General features: G+C 43.1%; 1 protein-coding gene across 12 annotated transcripts in view; it reads right to left on the bottom strand.

Moving 5' to 3' along the window:
• KANSL1 (KAT8 regulatory NSL complex subunit 1) overlaps positions 1-12,515 on the bottom strand; it is a 173,035-nt gene that overhangs the window by 20,931 nt on the left and 139,589 nt on the right. For all 12 annotated transcript variants that reach the window (XM_043536792.1, XM_027824411.3, XM_043536795.1 and 9 more), the window contains 2 exons: positions 6,313-6,428; positions 2,802-2,997 (listed from right to left, as the gene is read on the bottom strand). In XM_043536792.1, coding sequence (XP_043392727.1) covers positions 2,802-2,997; positions 6,313-6,428 — 312 coding nt within the window. The remainder of the gene's footprint in view (positions 1-2,801; positions 2,998-6,312; positions 6,429-12,515) is intronic.

The following is a 12,515-nucleotide window of genomic DNA, read 5'->3' as shown; positions in this document are numbered from 1 at the left end:
CTGAAAAATCCTGGAAGCTACATCCTTTTTACACCAAATAAGAGCCACTGGCCTTGCCTAGGCTAGGAAAAAAGGCACGTCCCCCAACCCTAAATCAAGCTTTAACAACCAAAAATCCTACTGAACACCAATATAAAATACAGTTTAACACTTTTAGCAATAGCTCAATCAGCTAAAATTGGCTGAACATATTTGACATCACTGTAGACAGTTTAAGGAGGTTTTCAGTCAACTTAAGATAGCTCAATCCAGCTAACTCTATAGGGGGAAAAACACCTTTCTTTTTAGCCTAGACAAGGCCAGCGTGAGAAATGGCTGTGCCAAGTTGACACTTACAGGTAAGTCTTGACAAAGAAAAGGGATGTTTTCAATAAGGGATGTTTTCAATCATGTTAGCTCAATTAAGCTGGGCATTTCAATTCACAGATGTACAGATTATAATGCCAGAAGGAACCACTATGATCATCTAGTTTGACCTCCTGCATGACACACGCCACAGAACCTCTCACCCTGAAAGGTCTAAATCAAGTCTATAACTTCTGTGAGTTATATCAGACATTTTAGAAAGATACGCTGTCTTGACTCAGAGTTCAAGTAATGGAGAATCCACCATCTCCCTAGGTACTGTTCCAATTGTTGGTTAACCCCTCTTAAGAATAGGCACTTTGTTTCTGATCTCAGATCGGAAGCTGAAGCTAGACAATCATGACCTTGTTATGCTTTTTTCTGCTAGATTAAGGAGCCATATATACTAATCAGAAATCTCCTTCCCACAGATACCTATGGGCAGTGATCAAGTCATCTCTGAACCTTCTCTTCAATAGGTAAAGAGATTCAGTTTTTTAAATATCTTACTATAAAGGCATGTTTTCCCAACTTTGAATCATTCTTGTAGCTCATTCCTAAATCCTTTCCAATTTTTCAGCATCACTTATCAAATATGGACCCCAGCACCAAACAGTACTCAGTGATCTCACTAATGCTGTACCCAGATGTAACATCTCTTGCTCACTTCTACTTGATATTCAACACATACATATGTTCAAGGGGCGAACTAACACTCTTCGCTACAGCACTGCACTAGCAGCTCACGTTCAACAGGTTATCTACCATGACCCTTAAGTTCCTTTCAATGTCACTGCATATCAGGTCACAGTCTCCCATCTTGTAAGCATGACCTACATTCTTTGTTCTGAAAGGTGTGTCCTTGCATATGGTTGTATTAAAACATGTAATTAAAATGAACCCACCTCCCCAAGTGAACCAGATTACTCTGTATACCTCATGTGTCCCTATCAGCATTTACCACTTCAATTTCAGCCATCTGCAAGTTTTACCAGCAATGATTTTATTATTTTCTTCCAAACCATTGATAAAGGTATTGAATAGCACGGGGCCAAGAACAGATCTTTGCAGAACCCTTTAGAAATACTCACAACTAGATGACTAATCTCCATTTACACTTGTGTTAAGCTAATCTGATTGCGCTAACAACTGAAACATGCCCTTTTTGCTCATGGAAGTAGCACCTAATTGAGCTAGTTCTCTAAATTCTAGCACCCTGAGACTTCCGCTCCCCCTGTAGCTCACTAGACTTGTAACCGTATGATAATGCAGTTTGGCTTGAAACCTTTTTTACTTAGCAGCAGTGAGAATGGTTTGTCCTGTCTTTAATCAGGAGAGCAGCACAGAGTCCAACTAAACTTCTGGCAAGATTGAACCCCCAGAGAGAGATTCCCATACCTCCACTGTTAATACAACCCTTTATACTCCAGTCGGAATGGTTTGCTATGACCACAGGAACACGTAGATGGTGATATTGCTTTACAAGATGCCTTTCCATTTTGCTTACCCAGAAGATTACATCATTTAAAAAAAGTTAGCTATGATATCCTCTCCATACAGAAATGGACTTCACTTCCCATTCTTCTCCAGTCCTACATCCTAGCCATCTTCCCTCCAGGGGAGAGCTAGACATAGCTCTCTCCAGAGTTTGGGCCAGCTACAAGAGAGACTGAAGAGTGAAGCCTTGCTTTCCCCACATCAGCTCACCAGGGAGCAACAGCTCCTTTCACTGCTGTGGTCAGCAGTACAAACAGGAGCAGTGGAGGAGGAACAGGGCGAGGGAAGGCAAGACCATGTGGAAGAGAGTATGAAAAAGGAAACAATACAGGAATATAAGACATTCATATGTTTCAGGGCTGAAGGTAAGAGTAGTCAACAGTCAGCCCAGCAGCCCATGTGAAATATTATATATATGGAAGGCAGAGTGTTGTACACATGGCACAACTTTTAAGAAAGCAGGTAACAATGCTTATAGTTAAGACTGCCTGACTCATTACATTTTAAATTGCTTATAACTTTACCAAACTTCTAATAGTTTGGATTGAAATTTTCCATGTTGGGTATCTGCCTCTGGCTTTTTAAAGTTTCAGCTAACGTTTAATAAGAGGTGCTCATGATAAGATTCCTGCCCAAGTAGTTATTATCTCCTCTTCCCTGACACAAGAGTTGCAATTATCACAATAAATTAACGGAAAGGTTACATGGTTTCCCTATAGCATCTACAACAGCCTACAGCCTCAATGTCTTCTGTTAAAATTGTTTGTTTTTTGAAATGTCTTAGATCAACCCTCATAAAAGCAGCAAATACTCATACATCGGGGGATAAGGGACTACTTCACCTTTGCTTTCACAGCGGTGGAAGTACACCACTAACTACTGCGTCAAGACTTCAGTTCTCTCTCGGGTCACACACACATCAAATAAAGATGAGCAAGACAACACCAGTACACACTGACCTTTTTGGAGAGGGGTATGATGTTGCTAGGTCGAACGAGCCGTCGCTTCTTGCAGCTCAGTACTGGGCGGGTGCGAGCTGCTACACAGGTTCCATCAGAAGGAGAAGAGACCATGTTCAGTCGCTGCTTTTTATGCAACAGCTCTTCAACATCTGTGCCATCTCCCTGAGCATGTTCTGCCAAGCCAGACTGAAGACTGTCCAAGAGCGGAAGAGATTTAGAATATTACACATTTTTATTCATTTGAACTGTGCAGTGAATAGATGCCACTCAGAGCCTAACCAGGCTCACAATTCTGACCTCCACTTCAAGTGGCAAAACTGAAGTATTTTAAGAGTGCTCTCAAGCAATTAAAAAAATTAATCGCACTGTTAAATAATAATGGAATACCATTTATTTAAATGTTTTCAGATGTTTTCTACATTTTCAAATATATTGATTTCAATTACAACACAGAATACAAAGTGTACAGTGCTCACTTTATATTTATTTTTGATTACAAGTATTTGCACCGTAAAAACACAAAATAAATAGTATATTTCAATTCACCTAATACAAGTACTGTAGTGCAATCTCTTTACCGTGGAAGTTGAATGTACAAATGTAGAATTATGTACAAAAAAAAAATAAAACAATGTAAAATTTTATAGCCTGCAAGTCCACTCAGTCCTACTTTTTGTTCACCCAATCGCTCAGACAAACAAGTTTGGTTACAATTTACAGGAGATAATGCTGCTCACTTCTTGTTTACAATGTCACCTGAAAGTGAGAACAGGCTTTAGCCTGGCACTGTTGCAGTGGGTGCCACAAGATATTTACATGCCAGATGTGCTAAAGATTCATGTGTCTCTTCATACTTCAACCACCATTCCGGGGGACATGCATCCGTGCTGATGATGGGTTCTGCTCGGTAACAATCCAAAGCAGTGCGAACGGATGCATGTTCATTTTCATTATCCGAATCAGATGCCACCAGCAGAAGGCTGATTTTCTTTTTTGGTGGTTTGGGTTCTGTAATTTCTGCACTGGAGTGTTGCTCTTTTAAGACTTCTGAAAGCATGCTCCACACCTCCTCCCTCTCAGATTTTGGAAGGCACTTCAGATTCTTAAAGCTTGGGTCGAGTGCTGTAGCTATCTTTAGAAATCTCCCGCTGGTACCTTCTTTGCGTTTTGTGAAATTTGCAGTGAAAGTGCTCTCAAAATGAACAAAATGTGCTGGGTCATCATCTGAGACTACTATAACATGAAATATATGGCAGAACGCAGGTAAAACATAGCAGGGGACATACAATTCTCCTCCAAGGAGTTCAGTCACACGTTTAATTAACGCATACTTTTTTTAATGAACGTCATCAGCATGGAAACCTGTTTTCTGGAATGGTGGCTGAAGCATGAACAGGCATACAAATGTCTAGCATATCTGGCACGTCCATACCTTGCAATGCTGGCTACAAAAGTGCCATGCAAATGCCTGTTCTCACTTTGTAAATAAGAAGAGGGCTGAACAAGAAGTAGGACTGAGTGGACTTCCAGGCTCTGAAGTTTTATATTGTTTAGTTTTTGAGTGCAGTTATGTAACAAACAAAAATCTACATTTGTAAGGTGAACTGAATAACACTTTCTTTTGTTTATCATTTTTACAGTGTAAATATTTATCAAAAATAATATAAACTTTGATTTCAATTACAACACAGAATATATATGAAAATGTAGAAAAACATCCAAAATATTTAATAAAATTTCAAAACTGCGATTAATCACAGTTAATTTTTTTGAGTTAATTGCGTGAGTAAACTGTGATTCATCGACAGCCCTATATTTTAATTGTTTGACACTGTTCCCTTTTCTTTTCTTCCTATCACCTTCCAAATTAAAAAAAAAAAAAAAAAAAAAAGGTGTTAGGAAAGTGCAGAGCAAAGAGTACTAACTAAAATCAATGGTGAGAATTACACACAATTCCACCATGATATTTCAATCCCAACCTCAAAAAGTCCTTTTCTATCCAACCCTACTGCTGTAGCAATGTGTTCCTCAATCCTGGCATGCAGGATCCCCTGAAATTCTAGTCCTGAATCTCTTGAAATACTGGCAGATTATCTGTAATGGGCCTAAATGCCACTGGGCACCAGGTTGAGAAACAAATTCATTGGAACTGATGCTGAGAATCTAGACATGAACCCCAAATCTGGTCTCCACTACAGAATTGTACCACTGCAATCTTCACCAGCGTGACTGAAATGGTGCAATGTCGACATGAGCCTTCCTGTTTTAGATGCACACAGAATACCATGCTCACACACAGCTCCCCTGCAGGAGCAGTACAGTGTGTGCACTTATCTTAATTCCAGCACAACACCCCATCCACTGGCCAGAACAGTTTTCTCCTCATTAGAATACAATGCTTAAGTTTTATAAGTGAAATACACTGCTCTCAAATGTAGAGCGTTGATGACCGAGCTAACTGCAGGCATATCAAGGCATTGTGTTACTGTACAGGGATAATCAATTGTACCAAGCACTTTCTATCCACAGCGTACCGATATAAGAACAAAGGCAATGGTGCTGGACACACCTATGAACAACTGCAAGCACTTGTGAGTACTGCAGCTCTAACGTAGGATGTATTTGAAGTTTAATTAAGACCTTGGTATGCGATTGCTCAAACCACATAAGTCGCAATGGTATTCAAAAAAACCTGTTAAACAGTTTTGCCAGGATTGTGTTTTACATCATACTTGTTGTACAGTTCAAGGGAGGGAAAGATTATTTTTCTGAGAATAGTGTTATGCCTAACTGCACCACAGACCAATTCCATCTAGGTCAGGGATGGGCAAATTTTTTGGCCCGAGGACCACAGCGGGGTGCGAAACTGTATGGAGGGCCGGGTAGGGAAGGCTGTGCCTCCCCAAACTGCCTAGCCTCCACCCTCATCTGCCCCCTCCCACTTCCCACCCCCCGACTGTCCCCCTCAGAACCTCCAACCCATGCAACCTCCCCTTCTCCTTGTCCCCTGACTGCCCCCTCCTGGGACCCCCCCGCCCCTAACCGCCCCCGACTGCCCCCCAAGATCCCCATCCAACCCCCCCGCCTGTGTGCCGCCGCCCCTTTACCATGCCACTCAGAGTGGCAGGAGCTTGCAGCCCCGCTCCTGCGCGGTGGCATCACTATGGAGGAGGGGAAATAGCGGGGGAGGGGCTGAGGGCGAGCCTCCTGGGCCAGGAGCTCAGGGGCCAGGCAGGACGGTCCTGCGGGCCGGATGTAGCCCGTGGGCTGTAGTTTGCCCACCTCTAATCTAGGTAGTTAGTCGAATGCATTGTTTCTGAGCGCATCTGTAATTAGATTAGGTGTGGGACTTAAGCAATATCAGAACCATGAGAGGCTATAACCATGCCTAAAAAAGGTTTAACTCAGTTACAAACTTTAGAGTGGGCCAGGCCTAGTTCATAATAGGATACCGCCAACCTCACCGGAGGCATAAACCCTCCCCAGGCAGCCCATGCAAGCATCTTACGTGTTAATAACTCCATTGACAGGTCTCAGCGCTCCACAGGGTTTGGAGGGAAGGGATTCTGGAGTATTTCCAGCAGATGTACCAAGATTCACTACTGGCTGGGAAATGGAAGCACCCTACAGAGGGAAAAGAAAGGACACAATGGATAACGGTTTCCCACGTAGCCATGTAAATTTCCCTCATCCCTACCTCTGCACCACCAGCAGAGACCACAACAATGGGCTTCCACACAGAACTTCAATTCCAGGAGGCTTCACAAACCAGCACATTCCACAATACAGAATTGAGACTGAGGAGGAGGATTTTGTAAGGTTTTCCTCCTCCGTCAGAATTGCTCATCTGCAGTTCCCAGTGTGCAAAGCCGAAAGGATTTCTGGTCTTCTCAGACAGCTATAGGCATGCAAAGACTGCCTTAGTGGCCAGGAGCGAAACAAAGCAAGAAATAAGGTCCTATTAGGAATATTTTAACATTATGTCTCACTGTAGTGCAATAACCACTTGTGCAAACTACCCTCACACTCCAGTGATCTGCAAACCTTTGAAGTTCAGAGGCTTTAGATCATGTGAGCTGCCAGAATCACTGTGAGGCCCCTTCTACATTAAGGAAAAAGTACCAAACATACAAAATGTATCTGCATTGTGAGGCACCTAAACCCCTTTGTAAATCTAGCCCTAAACATGTTTTTAAACACTTTAAAATCTTAGTGTACATAAGGCAGTTGGGTTTTGCACATGCTGGAAGGTTGTCCCACTACAGCTACTACAAATGCCGTGTGTGTACTAGCATTTTAAACGTGTTCGCACACACCATTTTTCTAAGTGCAGTCCAAACAGGATAAAAAGCCGTCAGCCCATGATACCCTGAAGATCCCTAGTAATAGGGCTGAGGAATCCATCTGAAGGTATCAGAAGGAATTCCTCTAGGGAGGAGATGACCCATTTTCCCCATGCTCATCTGGCCCCTCATCTTGAATGTCCTAAAGTCTGTTTTTGTAAGCCCATGAACTCTGAGGCAGAATCTCCACTGAAATTCCCCTGGAAACTCACAGCAGCTCTCTCTCTGAACTTCTGTGCAACTTGTCCATTCATTCCCAGTAAGGGAAGGGATGAACTGAACATATGGGGGCGGGTGAGAAGGTGGGGAGTTAGTGGGGGGTCCAGGAGGGAATGTTCCATGAGCCAGGGGGCAGAATTGCTCCTTTATACTAAGCAAGGGGAGGAAATAAAATACGTTGGTAACAACTCTTTTTTCGGTGTGCTGCACCTTGACATTTCTGGCTCTCTCTGAGAGCACAGCAACAGACTGCCATTTCCCTCAGACCTGCTGCTAGCCTGGCATAAAGTCTCACACACTGAGCCCTTGAATGGAGACTATTTTTGTTCTTTGTTGATTTGCTTACGCCAGGATAAAGGTAATTCAGACTATGGTATGGGTTCTCTCCATGTATGGCACATAAAGGGAGTGGAGTGGAGGTAGCAACAGCAGCCTGCTCTGCACTCTAGGCACAGAGGCAGTGTTGTTCCAAGGGGCCTAGATTGGGAGGAAGCAGAGCTAATCAAGTTGTCGTGATTACAGCTCAGAAAAAAAATGGACTGGAAACCCTGGAGCAGCTGGGAAACCCAGGAGGAGGAGGAGAAGTGCCTAAAAAGCAGGAACAATTCTCTCGCAGTCAGTCCTTAAGGCTGCATTAATCACATATTTGTGTACTTGTGGGGGTGGGGGTTGGAATCTGCTCTGTTAGGGTTATGGATGATGGACATTCACTGCAGCTGTGGGTATCTAGGGGTGCTGGCCGTCTTTTAACACCATGCAACTGGTTTGTATCCTTTCCTAGTCTGTTTTTTAATCTCTTGCTGCTCTACCACCACTAGTAATGGCCCACTTTGGGTGTGAAAGTCCGGAACCATGGACACTTGCCAGCACTGGCACCACTGCAAGAGTCAGCCATACTGTAACCCGTGCAAAGGCCACCTCTTTGCATTTGGCACTGGGAGTTTGCAAGCCACTGGGGCGTCACATGGTGCTGCAGAGGCTACAAAACATTTCATTCCTATATATCCTTGTAGATCGCAGACCTACTCTAATCTCTTTGTTTAGATCACTCCTCTCAGCCGACCAAGGTTCTGATGCTTCCCCTCTGCTGGGGACAAAGCCCTTCACTGCAGCAAATGCATCACTGAAGTCTTAATGTACCATCTCCTTTGCTGGCAAGGAGGGATCACATTAAGAGCATGTCTACACTGCATCTGAGAGTGAGCCTCCCAGCCCAGGTAGACAGACTCCTGTTAGTGGGGCTTGCAACTAATGCACTAAAAGTAGCTGTGTACATATTTGCCCAAAGAACAGGAGGATTTGTGGCACCTTAGAGACTAACCAATGTATTTGAGCATAAGCTTTCGTGGGCTACAGCTCACTTCATCGGATGCAGATGTGTAGATATTGCGGCTCAGGCACCAAAGCCCATTCCTCACTCCCTCAGGCTTCACAGCCTGAGAGCCCATGTCCAAGCGATGTCTACACAGCTACTTTTAGTGCCCAAGCCCCGCCAAAACAAGTCTGTGGACCCAGGCTGCGAGGCTCACTGCCAGATGCAGTGTAGACATACTCCCAAGTGTCTGAACTAGCTAGAAGGGCAGGAGAGACATGGGGCAGAACCATTTTCTCCCTACAATTGTCTTTCGATCCTAACACTATCCTGCAGATCCATTAGGGGCTTAACTGTTACTGCTTCAGGATTTCACATCATTCATATTTTCAGACAGCACATTTCCAATCCTGAAGTGGAAGCTAACAGAAGGAATTTCTAGGTCTTGCGTGTAAGCCTCCCCCTCCGCTGCCAGTATAATGAATTCCTCCTAGGGATTATCAGGCAACATTCCACACATCCTGCTCAGTGCCAGAGGACACGTGATCACACACCACACTCTTTCCATTGGTCAACACCAGCTGGAACATCCTGGGGCCCCACACATTGGCCAGAGAGGACGACTTTGAATGAAAGAAGAGACCCAGACACTTCGGAATGATTGGTGATGGATCCACTCTCCCGCCCACTTTTATACACCATCTCTTCCTCATGCAGCTTGCTCTGAAGCAAGGAAACGGATGTAGCCAAAGAGGATGGTATTCCATGCAGCCCTCAAGGTGCAGAGATCGTAATGCAGATCTCTGGGACCTGGCCTGAACAGAACAGCTACAGTGTACCATGAAAGAGGACCCTGAGGAGGGGCACCAGATAAAGCTGCTCTTCTGATAAGAGTTCCAGCGCCACAGGAATGTGCTCTAGACTTGTTCTCTAGTTCTGTGCAAGCCAAGCCTCTTCCTGACTCACCACCCCACCCTCTCTGTGAACAAGTGTAATTAAGCACATGAATAATCCTGCAGGGGGAGCATAACTGCTTGGTGCCTAAAGGCCACATTTCCTGTGGCTGACGCCCTCAGCATTATCTCCAACAGCCAGGCAGTCAGAACTAAACAACAGGTAGGAGGCTGGTAGAGAGTTGCACAAAAGAGCAGAGTGGGGATGATAAGACAACTTCAAATGAGGCCCCTACATGGAAGTGATAAGGGTGAGTATTTTTACTGCCAGGTAAGAGCCCTCCAGGACAGCAGACTTTGAGGTGTAGGCTCCAGCAGCGACCACAAACCTGTTTTATGCAAACAGCAATCTCAGAACAGGCTTCATTATTTCTTAGCAGCTATTTTTAGTGCTGCAGCACGCAGGAGGTCCAACAAGGACCAGGGTTCCATTGTGCTAACACTGTACAGACAAACAAAAACTGATCACCGTCCTGAAGAGCTTACATTCCAAGCAAAAGAAGAGACAAGTGGACACAAAACTGAGAAACAGTGAAACAAGGTAAAAGTGAGAGGATTACAACCAGTCTGTTTCAGTGGTACCAGCACACCACCTGACTAAAGAGGCCTGACAGCAGAGGAGAGTTTTAAGAAAGGATCTGAAGGAAGATAATGAGGTGGCCTTGTCAGCTTGCGGATGTTTATGTAGAGCTCCTTCATAGGGTCAGCACAGGAACCTAAGTTTTCTTTTTCCTTTTGGAAAGCCAAACTGGCATTGGCGTATTCTCAGCAACAATTCCTGATTTAAACAGACAATCTAGAACAAAATGAAGTCTTCCTACCACTGTTAAACTTTACTATTTATCTTAGTCTTCAATCTGGCATTGACTGATTCTCTGAAGTAACAGGAAACTCATCACTGCATGGACTTGCCTGCTCTGAAGGAATCACAGAATTCTATTCTATTGTATGTCTGTTGTTCCCCACCTATTACTTGGCAGTCATGAAAGGTGGTAAATAATCACGGTCAGAGCCAGCCACTGTATGATCTAAAGCACCTTCAGTTATTCAAGTCCCATATCCTTACACTGCTCTGCTAGTGAACCTCAATACCCTGCTATTCTGGTCCTTAGCAACTCCTGTTAACTGTAGTATGTAACTGTAACTATGCATCCGATGAAGTGAGCTGTAGCTCACGAAAGCTCATGCTCAAATAAACTGGTTAGTCTCTAAGGTGCCACAAGTACTCCTTTTCTTTTTACGAATACAGACTAACACGGCTGTTACTCTGAAACCTGTAGTAAATTATGTAGTTAAGTTTTATGATGAGGTGAACTGTCATTCAAGGACTAACAAGAGACCCCAAACAAATGTATTTGAATCCCAGTCTCAAGAGGTGAAAATCTAGTACAAGTTACCTGTAGCACCATGTGTGCTTTATAGATCAGACTGTCAGTAATTTGGTATCCTGTCCATTAAGGATTGGTATTGGTAATTTAGTATTGTTGTCCATTATCCGTAGGCTTTGCAAAATTAGATTTTTTAAGCAATATTTTTAACAGATGACATCAATGTTTATTTTTAAGTTTTTAGATTTTTAGCAATTTAAAATTTCACTTTGTGGGAAATTATGCCCCCATGTCAAACAATTATTTAAATGACAGCAGAGACAGAATCAAAATGATAAATCTTTGTAGCCATTAAAACGCAAACTGTCAACATAATATGCTGAAATATATAAAGGAAATAGCTTTAATCAAACTAATAAATTCTCAAGCTGGATTTTTCTTATTTCACCTATTTATTAACACTAGAAGCTTTCAAAAATATTCCAAAATAATTGGAAGTTGTCTGTTTTGGGAGCCATATTCCAAAACTGTGGCAACAAGAAAACATTGGTTTTATTTAATATTCACCCCCCAGAAGGAGCTCGCTAAACTATGGTTGCTTAAAACCCACTGCCTCATGCAGGCAGAAATATTAATCTCTTCTGTGAATTTATAAGTTAAAATAAATTAACAACAACTATTTTGGAGCCACATAGATAGAAACTCTCACCAACTGGAACAAGTGGCAAAATTCATGTATTCTTTGGGTGCCCCTAAATTTTGCTTCAGTTTTAAACTTACCAGCCCCTATCAGCAGGTGCTCTAGGGTAACCACCAGTATGAGGAGCTAGAGGAGGTCAGTCCAAGTGTAGTTCACAGTACTGTAAAGCAGTTTGCAAAACCTCATCTTTAATGTGTAAGTATTTCCATAAATGACTAGAGGATCAAGCTAGACCAACCTACACTGCATGATGAAACCCACAGTCTCTATGGCCTACATTTCTGTATTAAATGATAAATATTAAGCTCTTCATATAGTTCCCATCCATAGATCTCATAGTAACATTTATTCCCATTTTGTGGGTAGTGAAACTGAAGCACAGATTAATAGCCACTTTGTCCAGAAGCATTCACTAGTATTGTGCCCCTCCATCTCTGGGTGTGCAATCAAGACATTTTTGCTAGATGGAAGAAGGTCTGAGAGAATAAATTTCATGTCTTTAGAGTGCTTTTCACTTGTAAACCACTATATAAATGTTAACATTTATTACAAGGGTCTCTCAGGGGAACCCTGTTCAAAAAACATGTCCAAGTCACCATATCTGTTAAACCCAGACCCCTGAATAAACCCTCCTCACAGGCATCAATTCTCCAGTAAAGCCCCACTAAGAGGCCTCATTTGAGGAGGCCTATGAAGTGGGAGCTAACCAAACTGTGCACCATGCCTTAAAGAGCTTTCAGACACCATGGTCTACGGATCTGTCTTCCAGGACACACCCCCAAAACAACATGCACTACCAGTATTTGCAGACATATATCTGTAGTATCTAGTTGTGTTTCTCTCGATCTTTGGCACG

Source organism: Chelonia mydas, chromosome 27 (assembly GCF_015237465.2).
Source record: "Chelonia mydas isolate rCheMyd1 chromosome 27, rCheMyd1.pri.v2, whole genome shotgun sequence".
NCBI classification, from domain to species: Eukaryota; Metazoa; Chordata; order Testudines; family Cheloniidae; genus Chelonia; species Chelonia mydas.
The sequence above is the reverse complement of the archived record's forward strand: the minus strand, read 5'-3'. Positions and strand labels throughout refer to the sequence as shown.